This window comes from Phlebotomus papatasi, unplaced genomic scaffold (assembly GCF_024763615.1).
Source record: "Phlebotomus papatasi isolate M1 unplaced genomic scaffold, Ppap_2.1 HiC_scaffold_41, whole genome shotgun sequence".
NCBI classification, from domain to species: Eukaryota; Metazoa; Arthropoda; class Insecta; order Diptera; family Psychodidae; genus Phlebotomus; species Phlebotomus papatasi.
The window spans coordinates 78,058-105,089 of NW_026604613.1; the positions used below are offsets into that span (position 1 = coordinate 78,058).

Here is a 27,032-nt window from a genome sequence, read left to right on the forward strand (position 1 = left end):
AGAAGAAACTCAAGAGAATATCCATCGAAGAGTATCTCAGACGGAAAAGGGAAGGCCCAGGGAGTCTATAAGTCTTAACCATCCAAGAAGGCAGTTTTCACCAGACGAGAAGATTGTCAACAATTCTCCACTCCAGGAACTAGAGACAAAGGCCACACACCCACCAAGTGCACGTAGACACAGTGGACACCGTTAGAGACGCCATCAGCCAACAAAGAGGGATTTTCCACGGCACAACCGAGTCCCACACAGGCCTCAGCCATATAAGCCACTTTCAGAAAATGTGCAAATGAATCTGCAACCCTGATTCAAGCGGCAGAGCACTCTATCATCCACCATCCAAGCACCACTGTCAACTCAACAAGTGGTTATCAAACTATAGGAGGGGCCCAAGCTCCGGAACTCCTTCAAAAGCTTCAGACAACAGGAAACCAGACAAATAATCCTAGGCCGAAGAAAAAGAAGAGGCGAGGAGGTAGGCTAGTAAAAGTCCGACAGCTGAAAGCTGCCCTTCGTCGCCTACAAAAAGACGCAGAGAGGAGAAACATATAAAAAATTGTATTCTGTTGAAAAAATAAAAATTAACAGAAGATACATAAATTCCTCTTTTCTCTGAACTTTTACCACTGTCCACGTCACAATGGACACAAAAGCCACAATTGATTTCCAACTCTGCATTGTCTCCTCAATTGTTAAATTGGGAGACAACTTCTCCAAAGAAGGTCCAACCAAATGAAGGAAGAGAGGAGAAGGATACTACACTGAAAAACTCATACTACTTGAAAACTTGTGGAATAGTTTTCAAGAATATCACGAAGAACATAACAAAGCTCTCGAACCGACACATGAATACATAACCTCAAAAACATTTGAGCAAACACAAGAAAAATACAAAAAAACAAAAGCTCTCATTGAAAACGCCAAGTATAGAGACTTCATTGAGAATCCAAAGCGAGTAACCTCACCACTGGCAATCAACAATTCAGATCTCAACCATGAGAAATCTGAAACAACCAACAATGATAATCCAAATCCGGAGTCACAAAACCAAAGACACCAACCAGCGGGTGATCAAGAAATTTAGTCTCGGCTGAGATCAATTCTAGCGATGATCGATAGCGATGCAGTAGAGTCATCGGACACAGAAAATGATGACGCACCTTCAACAACACGGCAACGACCGAACGTACCTAAGTTGCCACCAATACAAATCAAAACATTCACTGGAAATGAGAAGGACTGGCAGCCTTTCACTGAAATGTTTAACAGCATAATCCACAATAATAAAACGCTAAGCAATCTAGAAAAATTACGCTACTTGCTATCCTACACTTGTTGCGAGCGCATTTTAAAATTTTAATCGGTGGAATAAATGCTCTGTTGTGGCAACGAGGGCGCTGAGGGCGAGAAGAGGAAGAAAAAAAATCAGCAGCAGCTGATAACAGAAAGAGCGTCAATCGCTCTCTTCCACCACCGACCGCCGAGAAGGCAACATCAATCACCTCGCCCAGCTCCACCAGCCCATTCACCAGCATCTCTATCATCATCACCACCAAGCACTGAAGCCCTAGAAGCCACCGGGAGCCCCAAATCCTTAAGTTCAGTGCTGAGCTTCCCGCAGCATCTCCGCCGCATCCGCCTCTCAAATTCCCATCTCAACCACCGTGGGAGTGTCCTCATCGGAGGACACAGGGGAGCGTGGGACATAGTCCTTGCCCCGACCGTTGGACCCGAAGGAAGGAACAAACGGAGGGAATAGAAGAGAGCAAAAAATTAGTTGTTCAGGAGTGAAGGGATGTAGGAGAAAAACAGGAGAAGAAATAATGATTTTTCCCAATATTTTGGCGTCCGACGCAAAAGGAAATCGTGAGTACATTCCAAGTTTATCCCATGGTTAATTTGCCTGCTCCCCAGAGTTCATTGACCTCTTATCAGTGCATTTCTGGTGATTTTTGCAACTCATTAGGAGTGAATTCGATTGGCATAACGGTGGGGTAATAAAAAATTTGGCGCGTGGAAGAGAATGTTAATTTGTTACTTGCCGTCGTGTAGTTTATTCCGTATAATATTCTTTGTGATTTTCCGTTCGAGATTTTTTTTCTTTCGTGATCTATATCTCCATTGGGTGTAGTTTCCTGGATTTTTCATCCATTTTCTGTGGAATAGGAGTGTATTTGGATATTTTTCTTTCTTTTTTCCCTTTTAGGAGATTTTTTTTGGCTATTTTTACCCTCTTTTGGGAAGTTCTCTGTTAGAGATGGAGGATTTCAATCCAAAATTTCTTTCAGAAGAACAACTGGATTGGGAATTACATGCCATGAGAATTAAATGGCCAGCTTCAGTAGAAGAAGCCCGCGATCTTTTGAAGGTTGCAATTGCTGGCGGAAACCCTTTATTTCCCGTTGAAGGCGATGCTCAAAAAAATTAGGGATGATACCTTACAAGTTATAAAAAAATTTAGAGAGCAAGTAGGGAATATCGATGTCCTTTACTCGAAACAAGCTGAGATATTCACAATGTTTCAGCACATCAAGAATAAATTAAAATTCACGTCAGACCCTCGCGATCCCAAAAATGCCCTTTATGGTCCTGCCCTTGCTGAACTTGCAAATTTTAAGCAGCAATTTAAGGAGCAGTTGAAGAATTATGCTGCCTCGGCAAAATTGGTGGGTTCTATTCTTCATCCTAATTCACCTGTCCAAAAGACTAAACGTCTTAAAAGCCCAAAAAAGTCCCTATTTTCGGACTGTTATGTCCAGGAGAAGAAGAAGGTACCATTTGAGAAGCCCTCATCCAAACTTTCTGCCACCAGTGAGTCCTTTGTCTCAGAATATCTCAACCATCCGCCTCAGAACTTTTCGCAATACCGTAGGGATACTTTTGACATCCCAAATATTGGATCCACAGTGTCTCAGCCTCAAGATAGGCCCCAATCCCAATTTGTTACTGTTGAGCAATTTAATGTTCAGAGTGCCCAAATAAAAGGTCTTGAGAATATTCTGGAAAATATTCAGGATTCGATGGAGCAATTAAGACTCTGATGTTCTGGTGGAGGATCTCGATCCTCCAGCAGATCCAGTTCTGTCCATTCTGGGGAATTTAGGGATTCTCAACCCCAAAATTTATCACGCTACAACCCGTTTTCTACACCAGCTCCACGTAGATTAAAACCCCTGCAGTTGAAGGACTGGGGAATTAGGTTCTCTGGTGACCGCAAGGGGAAAGCCAGTGATAAGCCTAGATCAGCTTATAAAGGTGCGATTCCTTCATTGCAAATTCGGATTGTGGTAAACTCGAACGATATTTATACATAAATAATGCAAATTTCGTTTAATAAATCTTAAACTGTATGTAACTTATTATCGTTATTGATAAGGCAAATTGGATGAGAAATCCATAAAAGCATCTGAAAATCTTTAAAGTCGATTATCTCAGAAACTGTGAGAGATAGAGCCCTCAAACTTTACATCCGTTTAAAGCCTTTTTTAGGCTTGAGATGTGCAAAATTTCATTTGAAAATGAGCAAAATTGGACGAGAAATGCATAAAAATGTCTGAAAATCTTTAAAGTCGATTATCTCAGAAACTGTGAGAGATAGAGCCCTCAAACTTTACATCCGTTTAAAGCCTCCTACAGGCTTGAGATGTGCAAAATTTTATTTGAAAATGAGCAAAATTGGACGAGGAATGCATAAAAATGTCTGAAAATATTTAAAGTCGATTATCTCGGAAACTGTGAGAGATAGAGCCCTTAAACTTTACATCCGTTTAAAGCCTCCTACAGGCTTGAGATGTGCAAAATTTCATTTGAAAATGAGCAAAATTGGACGAGAAATGCATAAAAATGTCTGAAAATCTTTAAAGTCGATTATCTCGGAAATTATGAGTTATAGAGGCTTCAAACTTGACATCACATTATATTTTCATGTATTTTTAGAAATTTTGCCATCCACGAAAATCGGCGAAAAATTTCGAGGCCCGCGAAAATCCGCGACCCGCGAAAAATTTCGCGACCGGCGAAAATCCGCGAAAAATTTCGCGACCCTCGAGAAATTTCACGACCCGCGAAAATCCGCGAAAAAATTCGCGACCCGTGAAAATCCACGAGAAATTTCACGACCCGCGAAAAATTTCACGACCCGCGAAAATCCGCGAAAAATTTCGCGACCCGTGAAAATCCGCGAAAAATTTCGCGGCCCGCGAAAATTCGCGAAAAATTTCACGACCCGCAAAAATCCGCGAGAAATTTCGCGATCCACGAAAATCCGCGAAAAATTTCGCGACCCGCGAAAATCCGCGAGAAATTTCGCGGCCCGGGAATATCCGCGAAAAATTTTGCGAACCTCGAAAAATTTCACGACCCGTAAAAATCCGCGAACAATTTCGCGACCCGTGAAAATCCGCGAAAAATTTCGCGGCCCGCGAAAATCCGCGAAGAATTTCACGACCCGCAAAAATCCGCGAAAAATTTCGCGATCCGTGAAAATCCGCGAAAAATTTTCGACCCGCGAAAATCCGCGAAAAATTTCACGACTCGCGAAAATCCGCGAAAAATTTCACGACCCGCGAAAATCCGCGAGAAATTTCGCGGCCCGGGAATATCCGCGAAAAATTTCGCGACCCTCGAAAAATTTCACGACCCGTGAAAATCCGCGAACAATTTCGCGACCCGTGAAAATCCGCGAAAAATTTCACGACCCGCAAAAATCCGCGAAAAATTTCGCGATCCGTGAAAATCCGCGAAAAATTTTCGATCCGCGAAAATCCGCGAAAAATTTCACGACTCGCGAAAATCTGCGAAAAATTTCGCAACCCGCGAATATCAGCGAGAAATTTCGCGGCCCGCGAGTATCCGCGAAAAATTTCGCGAACCTGGAAAAATTTCACGACCCGTGAAAATCCGCGAGAAATTTCGGGACCCGCGAAAATCCGCGAAAATTCGCGCCATTTCTCTCTCTCTCTCTCCCTCTATACGTATACATATATACGTATACGTATATATACGTATACGTATAGAGGGAGAGAGAGAGAGAGAAATGGCGCAATGCCATCTCTCTCTCTTCCGCTTTTTTCCCCACCTGACGCTACGAGCAAAATTTCTTAAAATTGCAATCTTTAACTTGAAATATCTCGAGAAATCACGGAGCAATCTCCAAAATTTTTTTTTTTTAAATTGGTCTACTCAAGTATCGCTACAACATGAACATAATATAGTTCAAATTGCATAAGCCAGTTTCTAGAAAACCTATAAAAACCGGTGTTGGCGCAATTTTTCTGCACTGAGCAAATTGCGCCAAAAGTTAACTCAATGTACAGTGCACGAAAATCGAGAATAGCGGTACAGCGAAACGAAGAGGAGACGAAATTTTTTTTTATGTTCACTTCTTGTCAAGCAGTGAAAGGTTACACATAATTTCCTGTAGTACTCAAGAAAATCAGTGAAAAATTCCATAAAATTTTCCGATAGTGTCCTGAACAGTAAAGATTTAGTGAAGATCTTAACAATCCTCACCCAGTGAAGTGACCGGCAGCCAGGAGACGAGCTATTTCGGCTCCCTTGCGGGTTTTCAGGCCCACCTCGTGTGCGCAGCAGGAAAAATGTGGTTAAGGTCTTCCCAAACCACGATGCATCCCGTTCACCGTTACGGAGAGGATTTTTTTTGAAGTCCTCCGATCCAGATAAACCAGAGTCTCACCAGCCACAAATAGGTATATTTCCAGGCACCCAGCCACTCACGCATCAGCCACACCAGAGTCTCACCAGCCACAAATAGGTATATTTCCAGGCACCCAGCCACTCACGCATCAGCCACACCAGAGTCTCACCAGCCACAAATAGGTATATTTCCAGGCACCCAGCCACTCACGCATCAGCCACACCAGAGTCTCACCAGCCACAAATAGGTATATTTCCAGGCACCCAGCCACTCACGCATCAGCCACACCAGAGTCTCACCAGCCACAAATAGGTATATTTCCAGGCACCCAGCCACTCACGCATCAGCCACACCAGAGTCTCACCAGCCACAAATAGGTATATTTCCAGGCACCCAGCCACTCACGCATCAGCCACACCAGAGTCTCACCAGCCACAAATAGGTATATTTCCAGGCACCCAGCCACTCACGCATCAGCCACACCAGAGTCTCACCAGCCACAAATAGGTATATTTCCAGGCACCCAGCCACTCACGCATCAGCCACACCAGAGTCTCACCAGCCACAAATAGGTATATTTCCAGGCACCCAGCCACTCACGCATCAGCCACACCAGAGTCTCACCAGCCACAAATAGGTACATTCATATACAATTTTTGAAGTCCTCCGATCCAGATAAACCAGAGTCTCACCAGCCACAAATAGGTATATTTCCAGGCACCCAGCCACTCACGCATCAGCCACACCAGAGTCTCACCAGCCACAAATAGGTATATTTCCAGGCACCCAGCCACTCACGCATCAGCCACACCAGAGTCTCACCAGCCACAAATAGGTATATTTCCAGGCACCCAGCCACTCACGCATCAGCCACACCAGAGTCTCACCAGCCACAAATAGGTATATTTCCAGGCACCCAGCCACTCACGCATCAGCCACACCAGAGTCTCACCAGCCACAAATAGGTATATTTCCAGGCACCCAGCCACTCACGCATCAGCCACACCAGAGTCTCACCAGCCACAAATAGGTATATTTCCAGGCACCCAGCCACTCACGCATCAGCCACACCAGAGTCTCACCAGCCACAAATAGGTATATTTCCAGGCACCCAGCCACTCACGCATCAGCCACACCAGAGTCTCACCAGCCACAAATAGGTATATTTCCAGGCACCCAGCCACTCACGCATCAGCCACACCAGAGTCTCACCAGCCACAAATAGGTATATTTCCAGGCACCCAGCCACTCACGCATCAGCCACACCAGAGTCTCACCAGCCACAAATAGGTACATTCATATACAATTTTTGGCCTTCGAGGCCTTTGTTGTTCAACTGAAACAGCGCAAATCACGCCACGCGACCTAAGGATTCTGAGCTATCGTATATAGAGATCAATGTAACTATTGGCCAAATTTTCGGAGGATTGTATTGTTGAGAACAGCTACAGTAAGTAGTTTTTCATTTGCATTTGCGCGCCTTTCCTGATAGTACTCCCCTCAATTCCCACCATGCCGTTGCGGGACAAGAGAGCAACACTTAAGGGTCATCTCACGCGTATTGAGAATTACATTCAAAGTATTCATCAGGGTGAATCAGTGGCATCTGTCGCGGACATTAATACCCACTTGACAAAACTCAAAGACACAGTGACTCAGCTTCGGGTTGTGCATGATGAATTAATAAAATCAGGGATCGATCTTGAGACAGAAAATGAAGAGCATGAGAGAATTTTGGCTCGTACGGAGAGTTTGGAGGGTGATCTCACTTATCTTCTTTATCAACAGAAAAGGGAAGAGGAGAAAGGGTCGAAGGGTGATTTTGAGGAGGAAGGCAAGAACATGCATTCCAATAAAGAAGTCCGTGAATCTGATCCCAATTCCCAGTCTAAATCCTCCTCATTAGAGGAAGCATTAGCCCTTCTTATCCGCCATCAAACTCAAGCTGAAACTCGGAATCAAGAACTCTTTATAAAACTTCAGGAAACGATCCTCACCCATTCTCATGATAATAGGGGCTCCAAACTCCCGGTACAGACCGTTCCTGATTTCTTTGGGGAATATACTGAATGGCGGAGTTTCAGGGATATGTTCACAAATATCGTGGACAAGGACCCTCGTCTTTCGGGTGTTCAGAAAATGCAGTATCTAATGACCTCGGTTAAGGGCAATGCGAAAAAATTAATTGGGGACCTTTCTTTATCTGATGCCAATTACAAGGTTGCATGGGAAAATCTCTGCTCTCACTATGAAGATCAGTTCTCTGTCGTTCGTCAGCATATTCAGACTTTTATTAAGATTCCAAAGATGTCCAATCCAACGGCAGATACATTTACTGATCTGTTTGCAACAGCAAATTCTGTTCTTAATTCCCTTAATGCCTTGAAGGTGACATCCCGTGATCCGTGGGTAATATGCCTCCTCCTAGATAGACTGGATCATGAAACTAAGGTGTTGTGGTCCCGTGAGATCAAAAATCAGATTCCATCCACTCAACAATTTATGTCATTTCTCAAAGATAGAATGAAGTCCATCCAAATGTGTGAGCCCGTCCCAACTAAGTCAGACATGAAAGGGAATTCTAACCCAATCAATTCGAAAAACCACAATGTCTTGGCAGCCACAGCACAATTTCCGTGCACAACTTGTGGAGCTTCTGATCACAAAATTTTCAAATGTCCCAAATTTTTCGAGATGACTCCTCAAAATCGGCTTGATTTTATCCGGAAGAATAAGCTATGCCGCAAATGTCTGACACAAAATCATTCCACTAAGGATTGCTCGTTCTTCCCATGCAGGAAGTGTGCAGGGCATCATAGCACCCTTTTACACGAGGCATTTCAATCTCAACCCAACGAACATTCTCAGGGGTCCGCGGTGGTTCACACCCAAAGAGATGCTGCCGCTTCCACAGTGGCTGTGTCTACAGTTCAAGTAGAAGATGATTCTACACCCCCTCTCACCAGTACTTCCGATTTAACGGCCGTTGTAAGTTCCTCCACCTCATCCCGAGGACCGAAAAGAATTTTCCTTGAGACGGCAGTAGTTAGAGTCCTAGATAAATATGGCGTTCCACACCAATGTAGAGCCCTTCTCGACTCGGGAGCACAGGTTAACCTCATATCGCAAGCTCTGGTTCAGAAATTGAAATTGCCCAAATCCCATTCTGATGTCTTTATTGGTAGGGTTGTGGATGGGGGTACCAAGGCAAAATTTCAGACCGAGTGTAACATCCAGTCGGCCAACGATTTCTCAATTAACTTTCTTATGACCTGTTTAATCGTCCCATCTGTTCTGGCGCAAAGGCTCCCTAACTGGGAGGTTACGGCTGAAGAAATTCCACTCCCATCCGGCATACAACTAGCAGACCCTACCTGGCATATCTCTCAGCCCGTAGACATCTTAATAAGTAATGAATTCTATAACGAAATCTTTACGGGCAAATTCTTACGTCTTGGAACAGGGCTTCCCATGGTTAAGGAGAGTCTTCTGGGTTGGGTGGTATCGGGCAAGCAAGATAGTATCTTGGAACCTGTTGTTGCAGCTTGTGTGGCTACAACCTTATCATCTATTGAATCATCCTTAAAAAGGTTTTGGGAGGTTGAAGAGGTTAGCATCTTCAAGCCAGGGCTTCCCGATCATGAAATAGTAGAGGATATTTTCCAAAGAACCACAGTCCGCAATTCTGAGGGACGATATGTAGTACACGTCCCATTTCGCCCGAATGTCGTGCGTCTGCACAACAACCTCCCTAACGCAACCAGACAGTTCCTCAGTCTTGAGAGAAGGCTGGCTCTCAACCCAGAACTTCAATCTCAATATCATTCTGCCATGAAAGAAAATTTTGATCTCGGTTTCTTTGAGGAAGTTCCTCCATCTCATATCCAAAACGCCTCTTATTATATGCCGCATCATTGCGTTGCAAAATCTAACACATCGGGTACTAAAATACGAATTGTGATGAATGCCAGTTCGAAATCTCAAACAGGTCTGAGCCTTAACGATGTCGCGATGATTGGTCCAGTGGTTCAGCCCGACATTGTGACGATTCTCCTCAGATTTCGTGAACATAGGCATGCCTTTTCTTGTGATATTCAAAAGATGTATCCGCAAGTTTTGATTCACTCCCCGCACAAAGACTATCACAGAATAATCTGGCGCTTCGATTCTTCTCAACCCTTCAAACATTATCGTTCCACCGGAGTTTGCTTTGGGGTATCTTCCTCGCCTTATTTGGCTACTAGAGTTCTATTGGACCTGGCGGGACAGGGTGAAGTTCATTATCCATTGGCATCTGCTGCCTTAAAAAACAATTTTTACGTGGATGATTGTCTGATCTCCTTTCCAACTCTTGACCGAGCACTGGAGTGTCAGCAACAGTTGGTCGACTTATTGAAGTCGGCTGGCATGAGTCTTTCTAAATGGTGTGCTAACAATTCTAAAATCGTGCACACGGTCAAAAATGAGGAATCACAAGACCTCCTTCCGGACGTGTCCAAGGCGCTGGGCATGTACTGGCATCCAGAAACTGATCTGTTTTCATATAAACTCACAAAAAACTTCGCAAATATTTGTAGCAAGAGAGGAGTTCTCTCAGCTATTGCATCTCTCTATGATCCGTTAGGTTTGATAGGGCCCGTGATCATCTTTGGAAAGTTGCTCCTACAAGAGGCTTGGGGGGCTGAAATTGGATGGGATGAACCATTACCAACTGATATTTTAAATAGATGGAACCGTTATGGGGAGGATCTGTTAGGAATTTCAGAGTTACACGTATCACGGTGGGTTTCTTCATGTGATTTTCCCATTGCGCGAGAGATTCATATCTTTTGTGACAGCAGCTCGTACGCCTACGGAGCTGTTGCATACGTGGTCACCTTAGATCGGTCTCAAGAGCGTTTCTCCAAATTGGTCATGGCGAAATCCCGTATTGCACCCGTCCAGCAAATCACTATACCAAAGCTTGAGCTCTGTGCGGCCCTACTTGGTGCACACCTCCTTCGAAAGATTAAAGATGCGATGACGTTCACCGACTATTACATTTGGACGGACTCAACAATTGTCTTAGGACAAATACGATCCAAAAGAACCAAGCTTGATGTTTTTACCTCCCCTCGAATTACGGAAATTCTCAAACTGACAGATGTAGCAAGATGGCAGCACGTGCCAGGTGATTCAAACCCTGCTGATATAATATCCCGTGGAATGTCACCTGCGGAACTAAAGGGTTCCAAACTTTGGTGGAATGGTCCCGTCTTTCTAACGGAATCATCAGACAAATGGCCTCAAGATCCTCTAATTGTTGCTATTGATGCTCCTACAATTTCGCAACCACTCCCTGAAACACATCCTATTGAACAAATCCTCACTCGTTCAAATAATTATACAAGAATCAGACACATCCTTGCGTATATCATGCGCTTCCTGACAAATCCTCAAGCCCGCTCCAAGGGTCCTCTCACCCACATTGAAATTCAAAGGGCAGAACGCAAGCTTGTCGCTTTTGTCCAGGATCAGCATCTTTCCGAGGAAAAAATGGCCATTAGTGATGGATCAATATATCGAAGCAAAAGGTTCGCTAGTATCCGTCAACTCACCCCGTTCCTAGACGAGTACGGAATCATTCGAGTGGGTGGAAGGCTGTCAAAATCGGCTGAAACGTATGATGTGAGGCATCCAATGCTACTTCCCAAGTATCATCTTGCTACAATAGTAGCGATTCACGTTCATAACAAGAATATGCATGCGGGTCCACAGCTTCTGCTTGCAGCTCTTCGACAAACATTTTGGCCGTTAGGAGGAAGAAACCTAACAAGACGCATAGTCAGAGCATGTGTGGTGTGTTGTAAAACCAGACCAAGGACCGAAACCCAAATGTTGGGAGATCTCCCCGCGGAGCGCATAGTACATCTAACGCCCTTCAGCAGTTGTGGTGTAGACTTCTGTGGTCCTTTGCTGACACGTCCCAGCTACAGGCGCGGGGGAGTGTCATACAAAACGTACGTGTGTGCATTCGTCTGTTTTACAACAAAGGCTGTTCACTTGGAAGTGGTTGGCTCACTCACCACAGAAGGATTCATTGCGGCATTACGGAGATTTGTGGCACGGCGTTCGGCTCCTAAACATATTTATTGCGATAATGCTACTAACTTCCGAGGAGCCAGCACAGAACTCACAGATTTATTCAAGACACTGCCCTCGGATCCAAGCATCTTGCAAGAGACGGCAGAGAAAGGAATCTCATGGCATTTTGCCCCCCCGCGATCGCCCCATCATGGCGGACTTTATGAGGCTGTTATTAAGTCACTAAAGTTTCACCTCACCAGAGAGATAGGTCAAACAATATTAACCTTTGAAGAGCTGACCACCATTCTCACTCAAGTCGAGGCAATACTTAACAGTAGACCTCTCACACCATTATCAGAGGATCCAAATGAGATGTCGGTACTGACGCCGGGGCACTTTTTGGTGGGTCGACCACTCAACGCCTTGCCAGAGAAAAGTCTCACAGACGTATCTCCCAGTTCAATCTCACGATGGCAGCTCTGCCAAAAATTACTGCAACATTTTGCAGAAAGGTGGAGAGTGGAATATTTGCACACCCTACAGAAAAGATCCAAGTGGAGTCAAGAATCGCCTAACCTTCAAGTGGGTGACCTCGTCTTAATCTGCGATGATGCATCTCTATCGACGTCATGGCCAATGGGAATCATAGAAGAGCTTCACCCAGGTCGAGATGGCAGATGTCGGGTTGTCACTGTGAGGACCAACAAGGGATCATATACGAGAGCTGTGCAGAAAATTGCAAGGCTCCCAATTGAGGGATTACCACCCTCGGAATAGTGGCCCCCAGCATGTTGGCGCAATTTTTCTGCACTGAGCAAATTGCGCCAAAAGTTAACTCAATGTACAGTGCACGAAAATCGAGAATAGCGGTACAGCGAAACGAAGAGGAGACGAAATTTTTTTTTATGTTCACTTCTTGTCAAGCAGTGAAAGGTTACACATAATTTCCTGTAGTACTCAAGAAAATCAGTGAAAAATTCCATAAAATTTTCCGATAGTGTCCTGAACAGTAAAGATTTAGTGAAGATCTTAACAATCCTCACCCAGTGAAGTGACCGGCAGCCAGGAGACGAGCTATTTCGGCTCCCTTGCGGGTTTTCAGGCCCACCTCGTGTGCGCAGCAGGAAAAATGTGGTTAAGGTCTTCCCAAACCACGATGCATCCCGTTCACCGTTACGGAGAGGATTTTTTTTGAAGTCCTCCGATCCAGATAAACCAGAGTCTCACCAGCCACAAATAGGTATATTTCCAGGCACCCAGCCACTCACGCATCAGCCACACCAGAGTCTCACCAGCCACAAATAGGTATATTTCCAGGCACCCAGCCACTCACGCATCAGCCACACCAGAGTCTCACCAGCCACAAATAGGTATATTTCCAGGCACCCAGCCACTCACGCATCAGCCACACCAGAGTCTCACCAGCCACAAATAGGTATATTTCCAGGCACCCAGCCACTCACGCATCAGCCACACCAGAGTCTCACCAGCCACAAATAGGTATATTTCCAGGCACCCAGCCACTCACGCATCAGCCACACCAGAGTCTCACCAGCCACAAATAGGTATATTTCCAGGCACCCAGCCACTCACGCATCAGCCACACCAGAGTCTCACCAGCCACAAATAGGTATATTTCCAGGCACCCAGCCACTCACGCATCAGCCACACCAGAGTCTCACCAGCCACAAATAGGTATATTTCCAGGCACCCAGCCACTCACGCATCAGCCACACCAGAGTCTCACCAGCCACAAATAGGTATATTTCCAGGCACCCAGCCACTCACGCATCAGCCACACCAGAGTCTCACCAGCCACAAATAGGTACATTCATATACAACCGGTTTAGAACCGGTTTTTCAAAAAACTAATCTTATAGAAATTATCTTACGCGCAAGTAGATATATTTAAAAAAAAAATTATGAAGATATCTCTTTCTAAACTGGTGATATTGCGTACTACGGACGGCCGGACGGCCGGCCGGACCCGAAAATGGCAGACTATCATTTTTGGCATCAGGGATGTTCAAAACATATACCCTGTGAATTTCAGCTCGATCGGAGCACTTTTAGAAAATCGGAGTATCACAATAGGTGTGATTATGAAGGAATCACACCTTAAAGGCCAAAATCTTCTTGCGGGATGTTGAGAGAATGGCCATGATCCAGAGCGTTTCTCTGCTGGAGGTGGTTTGGTCCATAAGACTTTTGCTTTCTGATGGAGCTGAAACGTGGTATGATTCCTTTTCCGAATATCTCTTGATTTGCACGTGGGAGGAGTTCCGCGAAAAATTCTTGAGTGCTTTTTGCAATCTTGAGAGTGATTTCGCTATTAGGAGGAAAATTGAGGATAGTAAACAGGGGGTGGGGGAGAATGCAGAAGTGTTTCTAGCATCTATATTATCCCTTTTTGAGGAGCTAGACGAAGAAATTTCAGAATCCGAGATAGTTCGTCTCATTCGTAGAAACCTCCATTACTCTTTATCTAATGCTCTCCTCTTATATGAAATCCCTACATTAGCGGAGCTATCCCAAAAATTAAAACTCATTGAGTGGAACCGCTCCTATGCTTTTCTCGATCGTCCCAGAAATGTGCGATTTAATTAGATAGGGAGTTTTCAGGAATCATCCACAAACAATTCAGAGTCTCTGGCCAGGACTTCTGATCAAAGGGGGCGAAGTGGGGGGAACAATTCCTCAACCTCGGGAAAATCCAGGGCAATCTGGAAGGGGTGGGGGGAGAAACTCCTCTTCACGGGGTAATGGGCGGAATGGGGGGCGAAACACCAATTCTTCCTCAATTCAGAGACAGGGTGGGGGGAGTAACCCATCCAACGGTGCTGGAGGTACTTCTCAATCTTCTAATTCTAATTCTAATTCCAACTCCAATTCCAATTCTAATTCCAATTCCAACCCCAATTCACAATCCAGAAAGAATTCTTGTATTCATTGTAAGAGCACTTCCCATAATGTTAAAAGTTGCCCTACAAGACCCAAATACATTTGTTTCAAGTGTGGTAAGATTGGAACCATCTATGGACTTTGTCCAGTTTGCAACCCTCAACAGGGGGAACCCAATGCGACCCTAGTAGACGGAGAGCCTGAGGTCGCGGAATCATTTCTTTTGTTGATACCATTAAAGTAAATAATTACACTGTGCAACGATGATTTTGTCCCTGGGTTCTCATGCTATTTTTTCTATTGCTAGGGTCAAATGATTTACGAAAATACTTATCATTTTGATTTCATTTGGATTTTGCGCCTGGAATCTAGGCAAAACCGTTTTTGCCGTTTTTTGATACTTGGGTGCTTATATCTCCGCTGAACCGATTTATTTCTCACTATGGAATAATTTGGTCTCCTTGACATGCCCGATAAATCCTCTGAACGGATGAAGTTCGTACAACTGACACCAGGAGCGCTGTAGTCTCATAAATGTCAGAAAACATGGAAAAATCGAACTTTTTAGCAATTTTGATCAAAAATATCTCGAAAACTAGGACTGTCCCTAACAATCTGTTTTGTGGGTTTGATAGAGAATTTAATCAGCTACATTTTCGTCCATGTACAACTTTTCCCTCAGATTATTTTTTAACCTCGATATTGAGGTTCAAACAAAAAATGAGCATTCAGCCAACTAAATAAAACCTTCACAATTTCGAGTGTTATTGTGTTTTTGCCTCGCAATTAGGCAGTACAAGCTTTTATAATATTATTTAATACTTAAATATCGATATTATGGTGATTTTTATATGACATTTTAAATTTTTAAATATTCTTTTATTACTTGGAAACTTGTATAAAACTTTAACGTATGTGATATACATAAAGTAACAATTACAAGTTCAAAAACTAGTTTTAGATTTATTTCGACGAAAATCACATAATGAGGTTTGTTTATGCCGTTACGGCATAAAGGAAAAAGACAACAATTCAAATTGTCAGTTGGCAATTTAAAAGTGTGCTACAAAATATCGAGAAGATCGTTTTGTAAAAAAATATCGTTTCACATTGAATAAAATCTTTACTTTTGTTTGTCTTCCTGAAAATATTATAGTTCAGTTATTTTTCTTGCTCAAGTGAAAATTGAATTGTGAGCGAAAATCCAGTGAAAAATCTTCAAGTGGTTAATAAAATAGTTTTGTCTAAAGACTGTGAACCCAACACTAAATTGAGGAGTGGAAAAAAGTGGCAAGTTGGCAGTAAATTGCACAAAGTTTCCCACCACGAGGAAGTTGGAATCAAATACAAAGGGAAAAGCCTTTCTCATTTCTCTGGAGATCCATAGACTTCCCAAAGCAGCTTTCTGGACATCAGGGCGACTCCAACATCACAAGATCGAGCGAGGCGCTTTGTCCTCCGAGCGAGGATATAGATAAATTTGTATCTTGTGATCGTTGAAGGTGAGGAAAATAGCTATAGAGCCAGAAGGGCAAGGGGTCAACAACTATCTAATTATTTTGTCTACTTTATACACATTGAAGGTAATATCTTCAACACTTTGTCCTCCGAGCGAGGATATAGATAAATTTGTATCTTGTGATTGTTGAAGGTAATATCTTCAACAAGGTTAAAATTGTAGGATTGCAGATAAATGTAGGAAATTTTTTTAAAGAATTATAAAAAGAAATGAATTTAGAAAAAGGATTTTTTGCAAAGTTTTCCATATGTAACTGGTATGTAAAAGGTAAAACAGATACTTATTGATTCTAAAACGTGAATTTAATTTATTTTAAAATCTTTGAAATATTTAAAATTTTGCAATATGCAGTTAATATGCCTCTTTTGTAATAGTCTTTTGAGATTGAAATAACACTAAAATCTTACTGAAGATATTGTTTGAGTTATTATCTTGTATTATATCGAAACACATTTTATACTGGAATAAGTATTAATAAAGTCCTACAATTATAAGAAAAGTGAAAATAATACTCTGGGTTATCTAAACTTAAAAAGAAAAAGTCAAAATGTGCGAAATAGTTAAGTTTTTCTTTAGTTGGCTGAGTGCTCGTTTTTCGTTTGAACCTCAATATCGAGGTTAAAAAACAATCTGAGAGAAAAGTTGTACATGGGTGGAAATGTAGCTGATTAAATTCTCTATCAAACCCACAAAATAGATTGTTAGGGACAGTCCTAGTTTTCGAGATATTTTTGATCAAAATTGCTAAAAAGTTCGATTTTTCCATGTTTTCTGACATTTATGAGACTACAGCGCTCCTGGTGTCAGTTGTACGAACTTCATCTGTTCAGAGGATTTATCGGGCATGTAAAGGAGACCAAATTATTTCATAGTGAGAAATAAATCGGTTCAGCAGAATCGGAGATATAGGAACCCAAGTATCAAAAAACGGCAAAAACGGTTTTGCCTAGATTCCAGGCGCAAAATCCAAATGAAATCAAAATGATAAGTATTTTCGTAAATCATTTGACCCTAGCAATAGAAAAAATAGCATGAGAACCCAGGGACAAAAAAAAAGTTCAAAATTGTTGCACAGTGTTATTTAAAGACAGTGGGAAATTTAATTCAATTTGAGTCAGACAATGAGTCTTTAATTTCTGATGATTCTGTTCCTCCTTCAGAGGTAGAACCTTTTATTATATACCCTAATGGGGAAAATCGTCCATATATTAAAGTTAAAATTTTTGATATCGAAGAAGCTATGGCTTTTTTGGATAGTGGAGCATCACAGAGTATATTATGATGAGGTTGCATGAGTTTAGTAAAAATTCTAAAATTAGTCCCAAGAACTTCGAATATCGTTGTGCGTGTAGCCGATGGTTCAACCTACTTGGGCAGGATTCAAGATAATTTACCTTAAAATATATAATGAAGAGATGGAAAAAATGTATATGAGGCTGCCTAAGCTCTATGAAGCATATGCATGAAGTGATGAATGAGTGTATATAATACCTTCAATTAAATGAGACGAAAAAGTTGTATGAGATGCGTGAATTCTTTCAGATGAAGTATTGGAGCGACAATTAAATACCTGCAATAGCATAAAAGTAGATTAGAAATGCTATATGCCCAATCCGGAGTCGATGGAGCAAAATTTTTCTGGCTGATTTCAGCGGGTATGGTTGCTCGATGTGAGACTCTGAACTCGGGAACAACGAGCGCAGGACAATTGGCAGAACACGTTCAATCCACTCACTCTCTCAATTTTTCATTAAAAAAAAACTCACTATGACTTCACTTCAACTTAACAATTTTATTCACAAAATACAGACTGATATAGTCCCAAATTTCCCTTTAATTTTACTGTATAATTTTATATAATTTTAGCGCAATAAAAATTAATAAATTTCACTAATAAATTTTCTCTGTGGCTACTTTGACTATGACGATGATAAGAGTGAGAAATGGTCATTGACCTGATTATATAAGAGATCAGCTGGTCACCAATTGCCCGCTAATTGTTGGGAGTTGGGAGGGAGTTGATTGTTTCTGGATTTAGTTTTTTATATTGATTGCTGATCTCTTTTTTAACTCGTCTAAACTTCTTTCGCGCCTAAATTTAAATTGCAACGGTCATTGAAATGTGCGTTGGCGCGAACACACTCCCCCAGAAATTAGTCAAAGTACAGATCAGTCAGACTTTGGAAGAAGCACAACTTTCGTGACTGGTCTTTTGAAAACTCCTCGTGTTGTTTTCACGTTGATGACCCTTGTTTTCCCATCTTTGCCGGGAAAGACCTGTGTGATGATCCCCATTGGCCATTGTGTAGATGGCATTTGATCCTCCATAAACAGGACTACATCACCCACCTCCAAATTGGAATATTCCTTACTCCACTTCGATCGAATCTGCAAGGCATGCAAGTATTCTTTCTTCCACCTTTTGGTGAAATCTTGCTGCAATTTTTGACAAAGTTGCCAGCGATCTAGATGGTTGATAGGCAAATGGTAAAGAGTGGGATCAGGTAATTGAGCAGGTGGAGCACCAAGAAGGAAATGTCCTGGTGTAATATATGGCGGATCATCCACTGATGAAGAGACTGGGATAATGGGGCGACTGTTCAAAACAGCTTCTACTTGACATAGAACAGTACACATTTCCTCGTAATTGAGCGGAGTTTGTCCCAAAATCCGTTTCAAATGATATTTACAGGAACGTACAGCAGCCTCCCATAAACCCCCATGATGAGGCGCTCGGGGAGGCTGAAACACCCACTGAACTTCAAGAGTGGAAAGAAAAGTGGTGATTTCTTCTTGGGAGGCTGAAGATGTAAGAAGATTTTTGAGCTCTCTATCAGCCCCAACGAAAGTAGTTCCATTGTCCGAAAATATGTGAGAAGGAATCCCACGCCTTGCCACAAACCGACGCAAAGAAGCGATGAATGCCTCCGTTGTCAACGAACTCACAAGTTCTAAATGGAGAGCTTTTGTTGACATACATACAAAGAGTGCAATATATGCCTTGGTGGTGGTTCCCTTTCTGAGACCTGTCTTTAAAATCAAGGGACCTGCGAAATCCGCTCCAGTTGATTTAAAGGGACGCAAATGAGTCACTTTAAATCACCATGAGTTGTTCTTGAGTAGGGGGATCCACTTTCACACACCTGACACATTCTCGTGAGACCTTGCGAGTCAAATTTCGTCCACCAAGTGGCCAAAACTTCTGACGAAGTCCAGCCAGCAACAATTGTGGCCCAGCATGCAACAAATCAGCATGGAATTGCTTGGCTATCAGCTCAGCCAATTTTCCTTTAGGAAGTAAGCGAGGATGGCGCATGTCGTAGGATTCAGGAGAATTTTCAAGTCTACCACCTATGCGAATAACACCATCATCATCAACAAAGGGCCTGAGCTGACGAATAAATCTAAATTTGGGATCAGAATTGATTGCTTTCGTCTTGATTGCCGCGAAAACAGGGCTAAAATGTTCCTCCTGGTCCCACCTGATGAGTAAAGTTTCCGCGTACCTGAGCTCCCCCAGAGTCAAGGGACCATGCAATGGCTCAGAAGATTTACTCGTCAATTTTTGCTTAAAAAGGGACACAGCTCTTACAATAAAAGCCAATGAACGCTGCATTCGACGAAAACTACTAACTCTTGATATTAATTTTTCGTAGATGGACATAAAGTCGTTGTTTTGGACAGCAATATTTACACATCCAATATTTGTTCTGTCATGGATAGGTGGTAAGCATAAAACATCGAACTTTGGAGGCCATCGTTCTTCTGACTCCCTTAACCATGAGGGTCCAAGCCACCACATGTCAGATTTGATAAGTTGGGAGGAAGAAGAACCTCTTGATAATAAATCCGCAGGATTTTCTTTGGTGGGCACATATCTCCAGTCTTTAGCTTCGGATGATTTGAGAATCTCATGAACTCGATTTCGAACAAATTTCTCTCGTTTTTCGGATGGAGAATGAAGCTGATACAATATGACAGTAGCGTCACTCCAAAAGAAACGTTTCGAAATCTCAAGAGACTGCGATACTTGTTCCATGAGTTTGGTGGCCATCACAGCACCACATAACTCAGCTTTGGGAATAGTCAGAGCCACAGTAGCGGAATCTTTCGGTTTCAAAGGAGTTATTCCAGATTTGGCAGTGAGAATCCTTGATGAGCGATGGCCATTTGAATCCACACTAACGAGGAACAGAGCTGCACCATATCCTAGTGTACTGGCATCAGAAAATGCATGAAGTTCCATGGATACTGGTGAGGAGACTTCAGACACCCATCTTGGAATTCTCAGAGTTTCGACTCCTGGAAGATCCTGCATGAAAGCAGACCATTTCCTTTGCAAATCTGTAGGAACGGGAGTATCCCAGTTAATGTCTTTATAGCTCCAGGCCTCTTGAAGTAACATTTTTGCAACCACGACAATTGGGTTAATGAGACCTATAGGATCGAAAATCCTAGCCAATGTGGATAACATCTGCCTCTTAGATACTTCAGTGGACTGGACTGGTAGAGAAACTTTGTATTGAAATGTATCTAACTCAGGGTTCCAAATCATCCCCAAAGTTTTGACAGTGTGATCAGAAAATGTGAGGTCATTCTGATCATTTGAAGACATCTCTTTCAGATCATCACAATTTGTGCGGAATTTTGCCAATTTAATACACGCACAATCCATTATTTGGATTAATTGCTGCTTCAACTCAAAAAGTGTGCCCTGATCTGGAACAGATATTAGACCATCATCAACATAAAAATTGGACTTAATTGGAGCTGCTGCCAATGGAAATTTGTTCCCTTCATCGTCTGCTAATTGATTGATTGCACGAGTGGCGAGAAAAGGCGATGAGGCAACACCAAAACATACAGTGCGAAAACGATAGTCCTTGATAGTGTCTGATGAGTCCTTTCTCCAAACAAATCTTTGGAAATCTCGATCACTTGAGTGAAGCTGAATCTGAAGGTACATCTTCGTAATATCACAAGTGAGTGCGAATTGGTGAAGACGGAATCTCCAAAGGATTGTAACCAGTGTAGGCTGAACGATGGGTCCTACTTTCAGGCAATCATTGAGACTTAAACCCGTTTGAGACTTCGCACTCGCATTAAAAACAATTCTCACTTTGGTGGTAGTGGAATGCTCCTTGACCACACAATGGTGGGGAAGGTAAAAAGAGGGAAGATTGAGCTCATCGTGAGGGACAAGTTCGACGATGCCCAATTGAAGATATTCCTCAATTACTTTGGAGTACTCCTGCTTGAGTTCCTCGTTCTTGTTGAGCCTTTTTTCCAGGTACAAGAGCTGCTTCACTGACGAAAATCGATTGTTGCCCAGGTGCTTGATGTTATCGTTAAGGGGAAGGCGAACAACATAACGACCCTCACTGTTTCTGGTAGTAGTAGATGTGAAAAATTCCTCAACATCCCTATGCTCTTTATCAGGCTCAAAACCCTGAGGAATCTCCTCAATCTCCCAAAATTTCCTAATTGCAGAGTCTATACTGGCTAAAGTGGAAACATTGCAAGTGGCTCGTGCTGACGATTGAGTCTCTGCATTGGAATAGGGCCCAACCACTAGCCATCCAAAGACACTGGCCTTTAGCAAAGGAGAATTTGGGGAAAATGTATGGGTTTCTTCAAGCAATAAATGCCAGAACAGTTGACCACCAATCAACAAATCGATGGGCTTGCTCTTGTTCCATTCTGGATCAGCAAGGACGAAATTGGATGGAATGGAAATTCTGACTGGTTCTGACTGGGCTGATCACCAGTAATCCGCTTCATCACAAGACAATCCAAAGGTATGATCTCATTGCCTTCATTTTTGTCTACCTGGATTCTTGCTGACACTTGGTGACGAGTGGTGTGAGAACTGGCACCAATCCCTTGAACAAGACAATTCGATGGTAACATGGGAAGGGCAAGTCTCTGACAAAGCCTGGTGGTGATCAAATTGACCTGAGAACCTGCGTCCAAAATGGCTCGACAATAATGGACATTGGAATGACAATCGAGGATTCTCACACGAGCAGTGGCTAAGAGGACTCGAGAAGAATTACCTCTCCCGTCTTCAGTACAACTGAGAGAAGATGGGTTTGATTTATCTCCGGATGACGGCGGAGGGGTATCAGGTTTATCCTTTCCATGCGTGCTGGTTGAGGGAAATGCATCATGCAACAGTTTATTATGTTTTCCTGAGCATGATTTGCATGGAGGATATTCACAGGATGCTAATTCGTGAGTGTCTGCAAGACAATTCTGACACATCTTCAAGATATTAGCTGTCTCAAGTCCTTTTTGAGGGGATAAAGCAAGAAAATCCCTACATCTAAATAGCCCTTGACGATGCTTCTTACAGAATTGGCAGTTATCTTGAGCCTTCGAGGCCATGAGGGAAGATGCATTAGACTTATCTACCTTGGATTTCTTTTGCCCCTTTGTATTCTCAACACCGGAACCTGTCTTCTGAGCAGAGGATGGACACACTTGCAAGGATTTGTAGCGCTTCTTGAGAAAATCCGTAAACTGATCCCATTTAGGTATATCCTCACCAATTTCACGAGACCACAACACCTGGGATTCATGATCTAATTTATCCAGAATAATATATATCAACCAAGGATCACGTTCATTTGATTTAAGGGTATCAAGTGCTTGAAGTGTGGAGATGGAGGTGGTGTATATTTTCTTCAGGTTACTACCATTGGGATTCGTAATGTTAGGTTGCTTGAGAAAGGTTTCAATGTGAGAATTGACTATTTTCAACTTATCATCATAAGTGTCTTGTACTATTTGCCACGCAATTGGATAATTTTCATCAGTGATTTCTAACGTATTAATTGAGAGTAAGGCTTCACCCTTGAGAGAGGTTTTTAAATAATGAATTTTTTGAGAATTGATTTCTATCAACTATTGATTTAAATAAATCTTGATAAGATTTCCATTCACAATAATTGACTCTAAATTCAGGGACTTTGAGAGGCTCTAATTTTGCAGAAGAGGAGGGTGAATTTTCAATCAAAGTTGAATTTACAATATTTGAATTTTCAAAAAATGATTTCATTTCATCTCTTTGAGACTGGAGGAGTCTCTCAAACCTGAATTGTTCAGTGATGCGCTGCCTCGCTGCTCCTCCAACTGCTCGGACATGAATTACAGGAGCTGAGACACCTCAGAAGTTGAAGATGCACCCGAAGCTTGAAATGAATCATCACTCTCTCTCTGCTTAGCCAATAGCCGTGAAATTGTTGCATGAGCTTCTGCACACTCCTCCAGAAAAGCCGTTAATTCGCCCTCCTCTGCCTCCTTCTGCGTGGGATCAGCTTCTTGGAGAATGAGAGATTGAACCTCCAGAAATTTTCTCTCAATCCTCTCGACGGTGTCCTTCAGAGTCTCCAATTCAACGGTGGGATCCTTGAAAGTGCTGCGATTGTTCGAAAATTTCTCTATCTGGTTCTTCACCCCAGTCAACTGGCCCTTATAGGAAGCACGACTGGCTATCTTGGTTGGCATCTCGGAAGAAAGTGCGGAAAAAATGCTGGTTGAAGTTCACTCGACTTCTGTCTCTCAAAAAACTGGCAGATCACAGCAACGTGAAGACGATTGTAGCTGATCGATGGCCAAGATCCTCGAGAAACTTCTTCCAAAGGACCAAATGGGCAGGATTCAAGATAATTTACCTTAAAATATTGTTACGGATTTAGGTGGTGGTGTCACCTACCTGTGAAACCTGTGTAACTTAGCACCCTGGCGGACTTACAACCCTTATGCAAAAAATCCAAGAGGAGTGAAATAAACTTATACCCTTAGAAATAGCATCTTTATTCATTCCCGATTAGACTCAAAAAAAAGCAGAAGAAAAGTTCTAAACTTTAAAGAATCACTATGAAAATGGGGGAATGGGGGCGTCTCTGACTACGTCTATGGCGATTTCTGTTTCCTCGTTTCCTTCTTCGTCTCCTTCTTGAGCTGTTGGGCACTAAGACCCTCTGCGGGTATCGTCGGGATAACTGGTTATAGGTGGCTTCGCCAAGAAAAGTTACCCTGCGAGACTCCCGCACCCGACGGATATCTCCAGCCGATGGTGGGTGCGATGAAGAAGGGGGCTCGACCAGGTCTCCCCCAGAACGGGAGACGCTGACTGGGCGTCGGGAACGCCTGCGGCGACCTCGGGGTGTCCCGGTGCGGCTCAGGATGATGATGTTCTGGTGACGTATTGACGTAGAGGGCTGATGGGACCCCGGATATACGCCGATACGCCAGACGAACAGGGATTTCCCGAGCGGGGCCCTGCACAGGTAAAGCAAATTTCCTCCACTCAACTAATTTATAGGGTACCTGTGTACGCCCCGACACTTCACAAACACTCCCAGGGGACTCCGAAGATTCAGTGGGTGATTCTTCCTCAGGGACACCTGCTATATCCGTCTTCTCCAGTCCTTTGGGCACCTCCACTCCGTATCCTGGTAACTCACTCGCTGAAGGAGTATGGGGAACGATCCCTTCATTTTTCGCTGGGTGTTTTCTGGCCTCAAGTTCCTCAAACTTTGCCTCTAACGGGGGGAAAGTAGAGGGGCTCTCCTTTCGGTGGTCAGGTGAAGATTCTGGTGAGGTGCTCAGGGGTGAACTCTGAATAACTAGCCGATCGGGGCTAGGAGAAGGTTCCACTGGTGTTCCCAACCTCACTGGGGAGCGAAGCTCGCGGTCACAACAGGACTAGTCCGGATTAATTTGCGTCGTTCCTCGCACGCTCTCTCTCTTTCTTTCTCACGTGAAGGTCTAATCACCACGTGAGGAATAGAGGGCTCTCTACGTGACAATTCTCGTTGTCTGGCTGAATGAGATGCACCAGGTCTTCGGGATGAATATCTCGAGGGGCTGGTCCTCCTCCTGGGCTCTGCAAACGATGTCCTTGGACGTTGGAAGGGGCTAGGGGATCTATCTCCTCGTTCACGGCGTCTCAGGCGTTCCCTACGCTCCTCAGACCGTCTTCGAAGGTGATTATCAAGCCTAATGGCCCTCTTCTCTCGGCGGGACAAATGTCTCATGCAGAACTCGGTACTCCGTCGTCCGGGGCCCTTGGGGCTCTTTGCACAGGCAGACTCACTCTGTGCGAAATCCTGGATCAGGCAGACTCGTTCTGACGTTGGGGATTTCACCACCAATTCCTCCAGGCGACTCGCACTGGATTTGGACACAGTATCACAGGCGAACTCGCACTGATCACTTGAGACTTCTTTACTGCCTTTGGGGCACTCTAGCAGACTCAAAGTGTCACAGAAGACAACTCTCACCCTTTCGTCCAGCATTCGCCAGTTGTACCCGGGGTTTACGACACTCTTGCCCGAATTATAGAGCTAAATGGAAAGCCCATTTAATTAACATTGGCCGTTCGATAAAACGGCAATTTGCCCTAGACTCACCAATAAAAAGGTCAACAATACCCATGAGACGAATCTCCATTGCACCCTCTTGCTTCTCAGTGCAGCAAAACCTCCTATAGAATTCCACATTCTCACAAAAACTCCTTTCTTATTTTTGCTTCACCCGATGTTTGTTTACATTTACAATGTCCAATGACAGTTCGGCCATAGAAGATGGCTCCTTTGTCATCCCGGCTTGGCTGGTGAGCTGTACTAAAAAACTAATCTACTACCACATCGCCGCCTTCGTCACAATATTTACCTTCACTCATTGAAAATAAATACCCTGGAGCCAAATTTATTGAGTGGAGCTATAATTATTGCCACCCAAAAATCGCCATTTTGATAAAGATTCTATTACAGTTCTCACAGTTCTAACGGTATGAAATTCAAATGGGAATTTTTCATATCGGTATGAAAATACCTTCAAATGATTTTTTGATTTTTTCCAAAAAAAAAATTTTTTTTCAAAGTTTTTCCAGTATGAAAAAGTGGAGCTATGATTATTGTCAGCAGTGTATTTCAAAAATTGAACTTAAACCAGGTTTGCTCCAATATGTGTTTTTCATTGTTCTTCGAGGTAATCCTGGTACCGCTCTTCGCACCAGGATGAATTTTTGTCTAAAAATTAAAGTGGATAGAGTTTAAAAATGTTTTGTAGTGCTAATAAGTGCCAAGATAAATTCCCATAATCAATGAAAACTCAAAAAATTCCCCAGAAAAGCTATACATGCCATTTGTGAGAAGACATCGACCTCGAGGCAGACCTAAGACAAGGTGGCTGAATCAAATTCAGAATCTGGACTTGGAGCGCCTTGGGATTGAACCTGAACATTTTCCTGAAGTGCTGGAGGATCAACAAGTGTAGGCTGCTAAATTGGACTTCATGGGCCCGCGACCTCAATAGGGATTAGCAGTTGAAAATGATAATGATGAATGAAAGCTCAGGTTTGTGACTTTCTTTTTTAGTGACTATCTCTTAAAAATTCTCTTTTGATGTTCGTTGACTCAGGCCATCATACAAAGTAGTCTTTTCTTAAAGAAGACGCATTCAATTTTAATTTTCTAAGATTTCTCACAAAAAGATTATCAAAATGATAAAAATAGTCCATGAAAAAGTCATGAAGTGATTCAGTATCACAAGAGGCCGAGTTACAGAAAGCCATGCATCCCTTAAGTAACTGGTACATATTCACTATCTTATTTGAAGAAAAAGCATTTTTACAGTGGAGGGTACAAAAAATTCATTTTTTCATACGTTTAGACGGGGGGGGAGGGTGACATTAGCTCTGAAAAATGCGACCGATTTTAGTGTAAATTTTTCCCTGTTTTCGTACACATTTCACGAGATATCTCTAAAACAACGTAGGTTGCCAATTTGAGGTTTTCGGTTGCCTATTCAATATTAAGTTGGGTTTTATTTTGCATTTATATGTTTTGCTAATTCATTCTACTCTGACAGAAAACAGCT

General features: G+C 42.9%; 3 protein-coding genes across 3 annotated transcripts; 1 reads left to right on the top strand and 2 right to left on the bottom strand.

The window, feature by feature from the left end:
- Window positions 1-7,168: 7,168 nt before the first annotated feature.
- Window positions 7,169-12,499, top strand: LOC129809181 (uncharacterized). Its single transcript, XM_055858997.1, has one exon. The coding sequence runs from the start codon at window positions 7,169-7,171 to the stop codon at window positions 12,497-12,499; it is 5,331 nt and encodes a 1,776-aa protein (XP_055714972.1).
- A 5,812-nt stretch (window positions 12,500-18,311) lies between these two features.
- Window positions 18,312-23,288, bottom strand: LOC129809183 (uncharacterized). Its single transcript, XM_055858998.1, has 6 exons — window positions 23,237-23,288; window positions 22,496-22,927; window positions 21,896-22,384; window positions 19,649-21,842; window positions 19,246-19,546; window positions 18,312-19,172 (listed from the first exon to the last, which is right to left on the bottom strand). Exons 1-6 carry the CDS (start codon window positions 23,286-23,288, stop codon window positions 18,312-18,314), a joined length of 4,329 nt encoding a protein of 1,442 aa, XP_055714973.1.
- A 651-nt stretch (window positions 23,289-23,939) lies between these two features.
- LOC129809186 (uncharacterized) lies at window positions 23,940-25,724 on the bottom strand. The gene is made up of 2 exons (XM_055859002.1): window positions 25,562-25,724; window positions 23,940-25,495 (listed from the first exon to the last, which is right to left on the bottom strand). Exons 1-2 carry the CDS (start codon window positions 25,649-25,651, stop codon window positions 24,821-24,823), a joined length of 765 nt encoding a protein of 254 aa, XP_055714977.1. The 5' UTR covers window positions 25,652-25,724; the 3' UTR covers window positions 23,940-24,820.
- Window positions 25,725-27,032: the final 1,308 nt, after the last annotated feature.